This window comes from Myotis yumanensis, unplaced genomic scaffold, assembly GCF_028538775.1.
Source record: "Myotis yumanensis isolate MYYU_CA2020_CCGP unplaced genomic scaffold, mMyoYum1.0.hap1 SCAF_15, whole genome shotgun sequence".
NCBI classification, from domain to species: Eukaryota; Metazoa; Chordata; class Mammalia; order Chiroptera; family Vespertilionidae; genus Myotis; species Myotis yumanensis.
This window is the reverse complement of record NW_027223766.1, coordinates 29,190,966-29,204,485: the sequence shown is the minus strand read 5'-3', so window position 1 is coordinate 29,204,485 and position 13,520 is coordinate 29,190,966. Positions and strand designations below refer to the sequence as shown.

The window sequence follows — 13,520 nt, the reverse complement described above, 5'->3', positions numbered from 1 at the left end:
TACTCTGTCTTTAAATGTTTTTGTTGTTATCACTTATATATCTAAAACATAGAAGTGCTTGTGACAGATTATCATCTTACATTCTTTCATTTGTATTGTTCTGAACTTCAGTTTACAAATCTAAAAATGTCTCCTTCCCAAATTTAACATACGTGAACTCCTAGCTTAGTTCTTGGCACATCAATAAGCAGTAAATAAAAGTTATTAATGGAGAGTTCAATCACTCATAAATAAAAGTGGGTTTGTATTTTTGGCATTAATTTTTAGAGCTGAAAGATATTAGGCCTGATCAAATAATTGAATCAACACTCCCTCCCCTGTCACAACCGACATTCCCTTTGCTTAGACCACATTTCACTTGCTAAGACCATTATCTTTCCCCTCAGCACCCGCCCAGAGAATTCACTAGAAAAAGCCTACCTAGAGTCCTTAAAAACCTCTGACTCCCTGTCCCTGGGTGCTGGCACCATTTTGGGGCTCAGCCCATCTGGTTTTCCAGAATAAATTTATAACCTCCTTACTACTTTGGCCACCTGAGCTCCTTCATTAGCGACCCTAATAAAAGGTACGTTAAAGTCCCTAATCAATATAAAAAGTTTCAGCCCAACTTATCAGATGAAGAATTACCGTTTGGAGAAGTGAAGTGACTCAAAGTGATTCAAAATGACTCAGCTCCCTGGGTGCAGAGCTGAGACTAGAACTTATCTCCTGGTTCCTCCTCCATTTCTCTGGGCTTAACTTTACCCTGTGGAAATGCTCACTGGGGAAGGAGGAAGGAAGGAGAAAATCCCTGGAGAAAAACTTCTTAGGAAATCCACTTTTGCTGTGGAGAAGCCAAGCTTTATAGGCAAGCGAAGGGGGTGCCTCACATTGAACCTGCTAGCACCCATCCTGTGTTGATTGTCTGATGGCAACATTCTCACCCACCTACAGAAGACAGATGGTATGTTGCATCTTCTGCTTTCCTGTTTCTGTTGTGAAGCAAAGATTGCACAACAGAAAAGGAATGTGAGTGAAATTGGAAATGCCAGTTAACTGCACAGATTACCAGGTGATGTAATCACCATGACAAATGGCAGTGGTTTGGGACTTGCTGGCTGAATTATAGGCTACATTGTTACCAAGGGTGATTATGCATCCTACTTTCATGTTTTGTCTTTCCTCCTGGCATCTTTAAAATCTTCATTTAGGAGTCATTAATCTTCACCTCAGTTTAGCAGAAGATTGTCGCTGCCTACAGAGAGAGGGACCTTCCTCCTTTGCATGCATGTTATAAAGAAATATAGTTCTTTGGACTCTGGTTGAGTTTAATAAAATGCCATATACCCCTGCCAGGGCTGGCCCAGATCTAAAGATTGGCTCAAGTTATTCTTCAAAGAGTAAAAATGCCCCCTTACTACTCCTGATCATGTTCTTCTATGCTAATGATGGTGATGGTGGTGGTGACAATGAGGAGCAAGTGAACATTTTTTTCCATTTTCAAGGATGGCAGAAGGAAAAATCAAATGCCACATTTAAAAAAAAAAAAAAAGAAATTCCGTGTGTGAGAGGTGCTTCAATACCAGGGTGGGGTGTTCATTCATGTGGTGTCAGTGCCAAATTGTAAGGGAGATGATTATCTATTACTTGGAGGAAGGGTAGCCTAGGGCTTAAGTATAGGACTTTTTATTAAAAAATCCTGCCTCTACTATTTACTAATTCTAGTTACTTCTCTGAACCTGGACTTGTGACTGTGAAATGGGAATAATAATAATAAAATAATAATAATAGTACTTGCCTTATGGGGTATGTTGGGAATTTCAAATGAGATTACAAGAGTAAAGATCTTTGGGAAAACATTCTGTGTTCCTATTACCTATTTGGCAAGTTGTAACCTCAGAAGTTGTCTGGCTATTCACCTTAAACTTACACAATGTTATATGTCAATAAAGCTGGGGGAAAAGAAAGTTACATAATGACACCCCTCCCCCCCCAATAAAACAAAATAAGTGTGCTCAGTGTATGGACCAAATGAATGGCTAGGCTTTCACAGGCATAGTTAACAGGAGAAATAACAAATCATTGATAAAAGACAGTGCTTTGTTAAATGTTTATGCTTTTGCTTTCACAGTTTCATATCAGATTATGAAAACCAGGATGTATGATTTGGAGGCAGGTTTAAAGAAATGGGGACAATCAAAATATAACATTTTTCTTTCCAACTTTAAGCTTTCAAATATGTCTTAATATACTCATGACTTTCATTGCTCTGGTTCACCTTCCACCTTCTTTTTTTTCTATTGATTTTTTTACAGAGAGGAAGGGAGAGAGATAGAGTCAGAAACATCGATGAGAGAGAAACATCGATGAGCTGCCTCTTGCACATCCACCACTGGGGATATGCCCGCAACCAAGGCACATGCCCTTGACCAGAATCGAACCCGGTACCCCTCAGTCCGCAGGCCGACACTCTATCCACTGAGCCAAACCGGTTAGGGCCCACCTTTTTTTATTTTTGATACTTTGGATATCGAAAGCCTCCACCCTCATTCATAGCAGTTCTGTACATGGTATGTATTTGCCACATCAACAATTGAAAGATGGCAGCTGACATATGACTTTAAGAGCACATGTGCTCAGCCTGGCCGGCCGGTGTGGCTCAGTTGATTGAACATTGTCCCTTGTACCAGGAGGTCGCTGGTTCGATTCCAGGTCAGGGCACATGCCTGGGTTGGGTTGTGGGCTAGAACTCCAGTAGGGGGCATGCAGAAAACAGCTGTCTCATCATTGTTTCTATCTCTCTCTCCTTCTCCCTTCCTCTCTCTGAAATCAATAAAAACATATTTTAAAATAAGTACATGTGCTCTACCATGGCAGCAGGTTTGGTTGGTGTTGGTATTGAGTTTTGAGCAACTTGGATATTATCTCTGATCATAGTGCTAAACCTCAGCATTTTATACATTGTTATTAATAATTTTGAAGTCTAGAAGATAGCAAAATTTGGCTCTAAAAATAGTAGACTTCAGGCAAGTAATAATTATAATAAAAACTGAAATGCCAGTCTCCCTCTTATATACTTAAGGCTGTTAATGTTCATGGTCATAGAATGTATTATTATATTACAGGTGTGGGATGAGCATTTAAAATAACTTTTGGTAGAAAAAATTCTAGTGTATACTTTATAGCACTGCTTCTCAACATAGTGCTTTATTAAAATCACCTGATATATTCAACAAAAATGCAGATTCTTGGGACCCACCCTCATAGAGTCGGGTTTGGTAGGTCTTGGGTGAGATGAGAATTCACATATTCAGTAAGCCCCCAAAGGTGACTCATATTTGCACTACAGTTTGAGGGCCGTTGTTTTATATTTGGCTGCACTTTTCACTTTAGCAATTAAACAATGAAAATAGTTCAAATAATGTTGACTGGAACTTTATTTTTGAGTGCTATATATATTTTTTTCCTCCATCACCATCTCCCCGCCCCCCCTCATACCCTCTTCCATCTCCACCCCTTTTCCCATCTAATTGGAACTTCTAACATGCAACTGCTCCCCCACGCCAAAGCTTCCTCATTAATTGGTGCATTTCCTGTCATAAGTAGCATTCAAGTAAGATAGGTTGGATGCTTTGCATGGATTTGAAGAAGAGTTCTACTTTTAGTGGGAGCTTGATGGGATGGTCTCTAGAATAAATCCAAATGTTCTGTTGGATTAAGAATGTATTAGTTTGCACATGACATCTTGGTCTGCTTTCTGCATCATTTATTAGACAGGCTTCTATACCCTGCTAACGAGGACTCAGCTCTTCCTGATTATTTTCTGTGTCTGTATCTGTGTCTTTCTTCTTTTTACGACTCTTTCTGTCTCTGAAACTCTCTCTCTCTTGGTCTGTGTCTTGTTAAATGTTTTATTATTTTTATGGAAAGCCTGAAGCAGTCTTGAGAGAGAGAGAGAGAGAGAGAGAGAGAGAGAGAGAGAGACATTTCAGGGAAGTGTCTTGGCGAAGACAGATTTCCATGGCAGTGAGAAGACACTTGTGCAATCATAGGTGTAGTGTTTCTCCCCAACCTCACTCCCACTTTGGATGAAACAACTGAATAATTATGATCTGTCTCCAAACATAAGAAAATCAACGTGCAATTGCACAATCCCATGGGCACTCAATCCATCCAGAGGGCTGTCTGACATCTGCCAGGACTGGTGCAGGGAAGGAATTAGAGGCAAGATTATTTGGTTGGTTTGGCTTCAGGAGGAAGGCTGGAGTTCAGCCTAGGTACTTATCCCAACTGATCACACCCTGAAATGTGCTGAGTCCTGCCTCCCTCTTCCTGTTAACTCTTTCCCGACCTATTGTAGTCAGAGACCTCACTCACCTATGCCTTAAGGAAGGTTCTGTTCTTCCTTTTCATTAAGGATGATGTCCTCTGTGTACCTTCTTTATGAACTTAAGGGACTACATTTTTTGTAGATTGAGTTTAGAGAAGGTACATGAGCTCATGATTGATCTCTTGTCTATGAACTGGGGAAATGAGAATTGCAATCAAATATTAGAAAGCAGGAAAAAAGCATCTTTATCTCACTTGAATTTTCATTACCACCTATGGGTGGCATTTAAGTCTCCTGAGCCCAGGTAAGAGGTGATATGTACCTAAGGTAGGTACGTCTACTTAGGTCATCACGGTTCCTGTTTGTTTCCACGTATTTGCTTGTTAATATAGAAGAAAAATAATTTTTTCCCTAGGCTATGCACTCCCTCTAGTTACTTGTAATGCGTGTTTATTTGCAGAACATAGTGTACCACGGAGGCCAAATCAAAGTCCATTATAACTGAATATGTTACATAGTCCTACCTGTATTTCTTGATCATTTTGCACATCTTTAGTAACAGAACATTGGAACTGTTGGAACCACAGCAGCTGTTAAGACCACTTAGGGAGAGATGACATCTTTCCTAACAGCCTGGCTCTAAAAATACTACCTTGAAAATAAGCATGATAAAATGGCTCCTTTTTTCCTTTTTTTTTTTTTTCCTCATTCAAGGAAACAATTTGAAATAAATGTTTAAGTTTACATATGGTTGAGGGATTTTTAAGTGACACAAAAAGAAACCCAGTAAGTGAAGGTATAAGTTATAAGAATTAAGAAACCCTTCTTGTTCAATCCTAATTGTGCATTTTTTTAAAATTATTACATTTATTCATTCAGTTCATTCAACAGGAATATTTATTAGTTTTGCTATGGTTGCGGTAACAAATTAACATTAACTTGTTGACTTAACCCAAATGTATGACCTTATAGTTCTGGAGTCGGAAGTCTAAGATAAAGGTGTCAGCAGGTGGTCTGCATTCCTTCTGAAGGTTCTAAGGGGAGAATTTATTTCTTTGCTCTTTTCAGTTTCCAGAGGCTCCTTTCTCGGGTCACTCCAACTGTTTGCTTCTGTCATCACCTCTCCTACTTCTTGCCTGTGATGACACAGGGCCCACCTGAATAACCCAGGGTAATTTCCTTCTGTTAAAAACTCAGCTGAATAGCAACCCAATACCATCTGCAACCTCAATTCCCCATTGCCATGTAAAGTAACATATGTACAGGTTCTGGGGATTAGGACATGGACATCTTTGGGGGTGGGGTATTGTTTAGCCTACCGTAAGTACCTACCATGTGCCAGTTGATTCTGTTTTGCTCTGATCACTGACAGCTGGCGATCTATGTTCTCTCCATTTTTCTATTTGAGTGACATAACCAAATTGCTCATATCAAATATCTCCAGACGCACAACAGATACACCATCTGTTCATGCACGTCAGCTAACGAAAGGTACCCAGTACCTGATACCATCACCAAGTTCAGGAGAAGTTTTTCTATTTGAGCCAGTGGCTGTGGGTCAGTATCAAGCTCTCTGTGATGTATCCACAGTGGCCTCTCAATATTGAATGATGCCCTTTTACTTTCTTATTGTAATTATCTCTCCTATTACTTTTATATCTCTTAATATAAAAGTTGACCTTTGTTGGCCGTATAAGGATGGGGAATAGGGAAATTTATGGAATTTATTACCTCAACTGGGACATCTTGGCAAGTCAAAGGAGGCACAACTAATAATTATGCAGGAACAATAGGTATAAAACAATAGGACTGTCCTGGGAACACCAGGCCATGGGTCTCCCTATACATTGGGTCCAAATGAATAATAACAGCCATTAATACTGTGATGATGATAATGTATTGAATACCCCATAGGTGCAAGCACTGCAGTATTATTGTTATTATTATTAATCATCCCTACTTTAGAGTTGAGGAAAATAAAGCTCAGAAATGTGAATACCCATAGCTGAAGCTAGTGATTGCTGCGTTAGGATTTAAATCCAGTTTTGTAAAACGCTACAACAAATGCTTTATCCATTATGTTGCCTTCCAGAAAAAGTGTAGCTTCTTAGAAATTATTGAATTGCAGTTGTCAGCTGGGTATGGTTGGGCATTTTAAGAATGATGTCACCCAGCTGGTGGGGCTCAGTGATTGAGCTTCAACCTGTGAACCAGGAGGTCACCATTCAATTCTCAGTCAGGGCATATGCGTGGGTTTCAGGTTTGATCCCCAGTGTGGGGCATACAGGATGCAGCCAATCAATGATTCTCTCGCATCATTGATGTTTCTCTCTCTCTCTCTCTCTCTCCCTCTCCTTTGCTCTCTGAAATTGATGAAATAAAAATAAAAATAAAAATAAAAGAATGACGTGACCTGGGAGAGCTATACAGTGTCTTTGTTAGAGGTCTGTGAAAACCAGGAGCCATGATAGATGCTTTTTCTTGATCTTGCCTTCAGGTCTGTCAGTTTGTCGTCTCTGTCAATGGGCTCAACGTGCTGCATGTGGACTACCGGACTGTGAGCAATCTGATTCTGACGGGCCCACGGACCATTGTCATGGAAGTCATGGAGGAGTTAGAGTGCTGAGCGGGTGGCCTTCCTGGCGCTTCGAGGCTGTGGATGAGCAAAGCCAAAACAACACAACGCAATGCAGTGACAAGACGTCCATGCACATGGATGGCTCTGGACATACAAACCTTTTCTTCATATAGACACATCTTGATTTGAGTTTCATACACTGTTTTGAATGTGGAAGAACCGGGTAATACATCTTAAAAACAGCAACTTATGTCAGTGTAGAAAATATTTGGGACAGAATTTTCTTAATGGGTAGAATTGCTTTACTTGATTTCTGTTTGTAGTTCTCATCCACTGTTTCTTATTTTAATTTGCAGAAAGTTGTTGAAATGTTTCTCTAGCCAAAACAGCAACTCGCTAAAATCTCCTTCGTAGGAGTTGATAGAGGAGTTTTTACAGACTTTAAACTGTATTCTCACCAACATGAACATGGAACTGTTTATTAGAGAACCTAGATTTCACTGAGCTCCAAATTAAGGCAACAGTTAAAGGAATAGTACCTGTTAATTAGCATTTTGAAGGAGGATCTAAAGCTTTCAAGAGCTTACAGCCATAAAAAAATGGCTTTTTTCCCCCCTGAATTCCTGCCTTTGGTGTCAACTTTAACTCAACATATGTTTTCAACTACAGCATTAGTTAAAAAGTAAAAATTCTGTGATGATATGGGTGCCGTAGATAGGGAGATACTACTTAAACTTGTTTGCTTCATTTTTTCTGTCTGAGCCAAAATCATTTGTTCTATCAGCCATAACAGCTTTCTGGAATCAATGCTGAATGTGTTGAATGTCAAAACAGAGACATTTGTGTATATACACGTATACTTCAGAATCAAGCCTCTGACAAGATTTCACATTGAGGGTGTCCCTTTTTTAAGTGAAGTGTTCTAGAACTTGGCCCATATGTGGCAAAACTTGAAACTAAATTGCCTTACTGGCCTGAATCTTTACTAGCTTCCTAGAATAACATGACTAAGGACATGACATGCTACTTATTTGGCGGGAATATTTTTCACCAAAAGCAAGTCTTGTGTTGTAACTTTTCAGCTCGCTTGTATATATGCATGTTTCTTCTTTTTGGTGTAGAAAAGAATGTATTTTGGGGCTCGGTGTATAGAGGAAATTCCTCAAAGTGCCAAATGAAGGAGCCAGGGAATGCTGAATTCTTCTTCATTTCATATAATGCATTCTGAACAATGAGGTTACTTTCTTATTCTGTATTAACAAAATAAAATATGAATGATGTACCTCAGCCATTATTTTGTGATAGGGTATCATAATGTATTGGTACTGGTAGAATTGACATACCATGTTAAAGATGCTACATGTATATGTTTCTGGCAGTCCAACTTTCCTGTTCTGTAGTTTTAGAGAATAGGATTTAGAAGTAAGATAGAATGGCTAACATTAATGCTGCCGATCTACATTTGGGAACTATTGTCATCTCCATGCATACGATCATATGTGCGTTTATACTGTATGCCAATCTCTGTGCTATCGCTCTTAACAAATATGATCTCTTTTCATCCTCATCACAACCCTGCCAGATAGATATTAATCATCCTCACTTTGTGGTTGTCAAAACTAAGTATGAGCAAGTTTAAAAATGGTCTCTAAATTCACCCAGCTGCAAAAATTGCTAAGTGACAGTAGCCTGGATTCAAACACAGGCTTATTTAATGTTAAAGCCCATGTTACCACCCCCAGCATTTCTCCCTGTAGGGACCTTCTGTTGAAGGCTTACTCTGTACCAGGTGCAGTGCTAAAATTATACATTGCTAACTCTTATTGACCTGTGAGTCAATGCCATTATCCCCATTTTACAACTGAGGAAACTGACTCATAAAGAGGTGTGTCTTATCCCAAGGCCACACCACTAGTAAGTAGGAGGCCTTACCATTCGGCTTTAAAAAATGTTTATAACATTGTTAAAAGATGAGTCTTAAACACTTTCTGTCCCCAGGTATTCATTAATTGATAGGTGAAGGACCGCCTTTTGGGAACTGGCATCTTTTTCTTGCCTGCTACTTGTACATGTCCTAATGCCCCTCGTGTTGGCCCAGGCATAGTATCACTTCCCTTTGGCCAATCTAAGCACCAGAGAAGGAAGTGTCTGGCTTTATTTACTCCACACCTGTGAAATTTATTTGATTTGGAGTGTCATTGATGTCTTTGGCCATATGAATACCAATGAGAAGGAAAGAAGGAAGAAAGGGAGGGAGGGAGGAGGGAAGGAACTGTTTTCTCCTTTGGCTCTCATCACTCCCAGTCAAATGCTAGAGAAGTCTACTTAAGGCCAAGATGGCTTTACCTTAGCCTCCCTCCAGTCCACCTGTGACATCCTCATGCTGTAATTAAAGCGAATGCTCCCTCTAGCCTTTGCACCTGCAGTTTCTCTTCCCTGAAATATCCTTCTTTGCCTGGAAAAACCCTGTCTCATTGACTCCCATTAGCTCTTGTCTCCTCTGAGAAACCTTTGCCAGCTCCCTAGATCTGGGATTAACGCCCCTTCTCTAAATTCCCATGGACCCTCGCGCATCAAACTCCTGTAATTCCAGCATTTACTTTGAAATTGTCCCATTACATGTCTGCCTCACTAACTACACTCTAAGCTTCTGAAGAAAAGGCACTGTGTCTTGTTACCCAGGTATTCCCTTCACCTAGCCCAGTCCTGACACAGAGTAGTGTGTCCATTGCTATCCATGTTATCCAACGAACCACCCCAAACATGCCTTATAGCACTATTTATTTGCTCATGATCTATGGGTTAGCATTTTGGGCAGAGCTCTGCTGGCATGGCCCAGCCACTGCTCCATGTGGTGCCGGTTGGGTTTACACAAACATTTGTAGTCAGTGAAGAGTTGATGGGGGGCTGGCTGATCTTGGAAGATCATGCATATGTCTCGCAGTTGGCAGGGGTGCCTCAGTTCCGCTCCATGTGTCCTTTCCCCACATGAGATCAAAGTGGGTGAGAATGGAAACTGCCTGACCTTTAGTGGACTTGATCGGAAGTCACACAGCATAGCATTTGGTTGTTCAAAGCAAGTCACAAAGCTAGCCCAGAATCAAGAGGTAGAGAAATAACCTCTACCTTTTGATGGGAGGAGCTGCGAAGAATCAGTGGCCATTTTTCTCGACCAAGAGTTGGTACTTATTCATTATTTTTTGAATAAAGGACCAAGAAGTTGCCTAGTTATTGAAAGACTTCAGCTATCCAGATGCAACTTACTGACCAACCACTGGGTAGAAGTATAATATTAAGTTGTAAATGAAGCCCAGTGCCTAATGAAAACTTCAAAGTTAGAAAATGCTGAAATGATAGTGCTACATGGAGCCATGGAGAGCACAGTTTAGTCTTCCTGTCCCATTGATGAGGAAGTAGGTGTGGCATCGTCCAAAATCACGAGGCTTGTTGGGTACAGCGCCTGGGCCAAATACTGGCCTCCTACCCCCCCCCACCCCCCCAATCCTATGTCCTTTCTAGTCTAGTGTTCTGCAGTGTAGGCTTTTAGCTTTGAGGTACTTATAAAATACAAATGGTGCCATGTATCTGTGAAGGTGAGGGGTCTACATTTTAATTGACTCATGTTGTTAAATGGTATCATTAAAAAAATAAGTATTTTGTGTGGTGTGTTGACAGTAGAACTGCTTTAACATTTAGAAACTCCATCCTTAAATGTAACACCAAGAATTATTCTCAATTAACAGTGAGCAGTATTTCTTAGAACTTTTATTTTAGCGTGTGTGTGTGTGTGTGTGTGTGTGTAGCAGTGTATTGCATGTGAGGTTTTACTCATTGAGAATCCCTGAAATGGCTTTCTTCATTCCCAGAGAAAACACTGTTGATATGTTTGTTAATTCTGTTGTAGAGAGAAAAATGCGGTTGCCTTTTGAACTGATTCTATTGTTTGATGTTTTATTATTAACCTCTGTTAAATAATTATATAAATTGATCAGGGGACCAGTTGAGAAATGATGGGTAACATGAAGAAGATACCCATGTCTGAGTAGATTAGATGTGATCAACTTCACACCATCTTAAAGGAGAATGTGTTGGAGTGGTAGCAATGAATAATTTAAAAATCATTGCTTTCAGTTCAAAGTGAAATCCCACATTTTCAGATACTCCTTCCTTTCAAATATGCTGTGAAAATAATCTACTTTCAAGGCCTATTTTAAACTGGTGATGTTAACTGTTTTCTCCTGCTGAATATTAATCCCGTTTCATTTTGTTCATAAATGATCAGAATAACTCTTTTCAGTTTTGCTGATCAGTTAGAGTCTATTGATATCATTGACCATAGTTTTACTCATTAAGGCAGAATTTAAGGAATAATATGTTTTTCCTCAGTTCAATAGCAACAGGACAAATCTGCAGTGTACCAAAATGAAGATCATCATTAAAGTTAGCTTATGATATTCTCAAATGCATTAATATATGTACTTAATATATATGCTTATTTTTAAATTAGACTGAAATTTATGTTCTCCCTTTATTAAAAATTATAGTATAACACTTAAAATTATAAAGTGAAAATAGATAGTATAGCATGAAATAAATGTTAATTTTTAAAAACAGTGACTTTAGGGTTTCACTTTTCCTGTCTTTTAGAACAAATTAGCTATTTTTTATTCTAAGAAAGGGTTGCATTATAAAGCTGACATACTACTAACCTATCAGGAAAGAACACATGGGACTCATCTCCAATTCTCTAATGTAGCCAAAAGTGCCATTCATAAAACGACTTAATGGTGGATATTGTCTGAAGCTCTTTTGCTTGAGGGGGAAAAAAAGTGCATTAAAAAGCTTTTTCTGTACTGTATTTGAGTTGAAATCATTTTGTCCCTATACATCCTAGTATTGATGAGTGTTGTGAAATAGTCTATAAGGGAAATGCTATATGATTTTTTGCTACTCTGAGAGAATGTCAGTATTTTTACTTTCAGTGAATTAGAAAATCAGTCACATAATTCATTATGTATAAGGGCAGGATAAAGTGTGGGGTGAGTGTTTTCTTGGACTACATGTAATATTAACCAAAAGAACTTCACATCTTTCTCATATTTATTCACTTATTTGTTCATTCGAGAAACCTCACTGAGGATTTGTGTTTTGCAGGACACTGCACACAGACCCTGGGAATACAAAACTGAGTGGACATGACCCTGGGTCCAGCTTATCTTGTAAGAATCACCTTTGGGTCCTCCCTCTGCGCAGAGGGAGGAATATGAAATAATGGTGTTGAAGCAGGTGGTTTAATGTCAGACAGAACACTGACAACTTACATTTAACTGTATTCTCCTTTCCAATCTTCCCCCACTTTCCCTTACTCAAGGTAGCCACAGTGGTGAATGTTAAGTTTGCTATTCTCTTCTTCCTTTTGTTCTTAATACTTGTTTAGGGCTTTTTAAATAAACATTCTTAAAAGAGCATCAGTTTTTAGATAATGTCCTGGGACTTGCTTGTTTTAATTCAGGATTCTATTACTAAGATTCTTCTAGGTTTTTGTGTATAGTTGTAATTAATTCATTTTTCAAGGCTTCAAAAATTGATAGAACACACATTACTTGTCCTTTTTTTTTTCTTGTAATTAGACATTTGAGTTATTTCCATTGTTGTTGTTGACATAAATGGGGTTACTATGAACAATCTGCACCATCTCCTTGGAACAAGTGGAGGAATTTCTCATAGGAATCCACTTAGGAGAGAAACTGCTGAGTCATGGGAAATGTGAATGCTAACTTTACAAGGTCACAACGGACTAGTTTCCAAAGTGGTTGAACCTACTCTCATCCAAAATATAAAAGTGATATATGTTGATCAGTATCTTTTCCAACACATTCTGAGATGTCTTAATTTTTGTCAAATAAATGCTTATTTGGTCAATAACACTGAGAATCCTAATTTGCTGCAAAACTCGTAAAACTTAAAGCACAAAAAATGTAATTTTTGACCCAAACTTACTTTCTGAAACTCTGTCCTACAACTTTATGATTGAGGAAAGGATTCTTGGAAGTCAGTATAACATATTCAAGAGCATCCAAAAATAATTCATTAAGCACCTACGATGGGCCTGTCACAGAGTCTTTGGCAAACAGCAGAAAATAAGACAGGTCTCTGACCTAGTAAGTTATATAAATAAAACTAGGGCTGAGTGCTAAGAAGTAAAATGAAACCAGATGGGATGATAGAAAATGGAGTTGTCACATTACTCAGTTCCTATGGGGAACCATTCCCATTACAGTCTATGTAAACAGTGCCCCCCTGGAGTTAAGCCATCGGTTCTCAACCTGTGGGTCGCGACCCCTTTGGGGTCGAATGACCCTTTCACAGGGGTCGCCTAAGACCATCGGAAAACACATATATAATTACATATTGTTTTTGTGATTAATCACTATGCTTTAATTATGTTCAATTTGTAACAAATGAAATTGGGGTTCATCACAACATGAGGAACTGTATTAAAGGGTCGCGGCATTAGGAAGGTTGAGAACCACTGAGTTAAGCAGTCCAACAGCCCAGAGCAACAGCTCTCTGCAAACCTGATGTTAGGAGTTGAGCCAGCCTTAGAGAAACCTAAAAGGAGGGATTATAAAC

General features: G+C 39.1%; 1 protein-coding gene across 1 annotated transcript in view; it reads left to right on the top strand.

Moving 5' to 3' along the window:
* The window catches only part of DEPTOR (DEP domain containing MTOR interacting protein), a 127,420-nt gene extending 119,246 nt beyond the window's left edge, over window positions 1–8,174 (top strand). Inside the window, exon 9 of the mRNA XM_070392688.1 lies at window positions 6,807–8,174. Within this exon, the coding sequence (XP_070248789.1) occupies window positions 6,807–6,935 (129 nt within the window). The 3' untranslated portion in view covers window positions 6,936–8,174. The remainder of the gene's footprint in view (window positions 1–6,806) is intronic.
* Window positions 8,175–13,520: the final 5,346 nt, after the last annotated feature.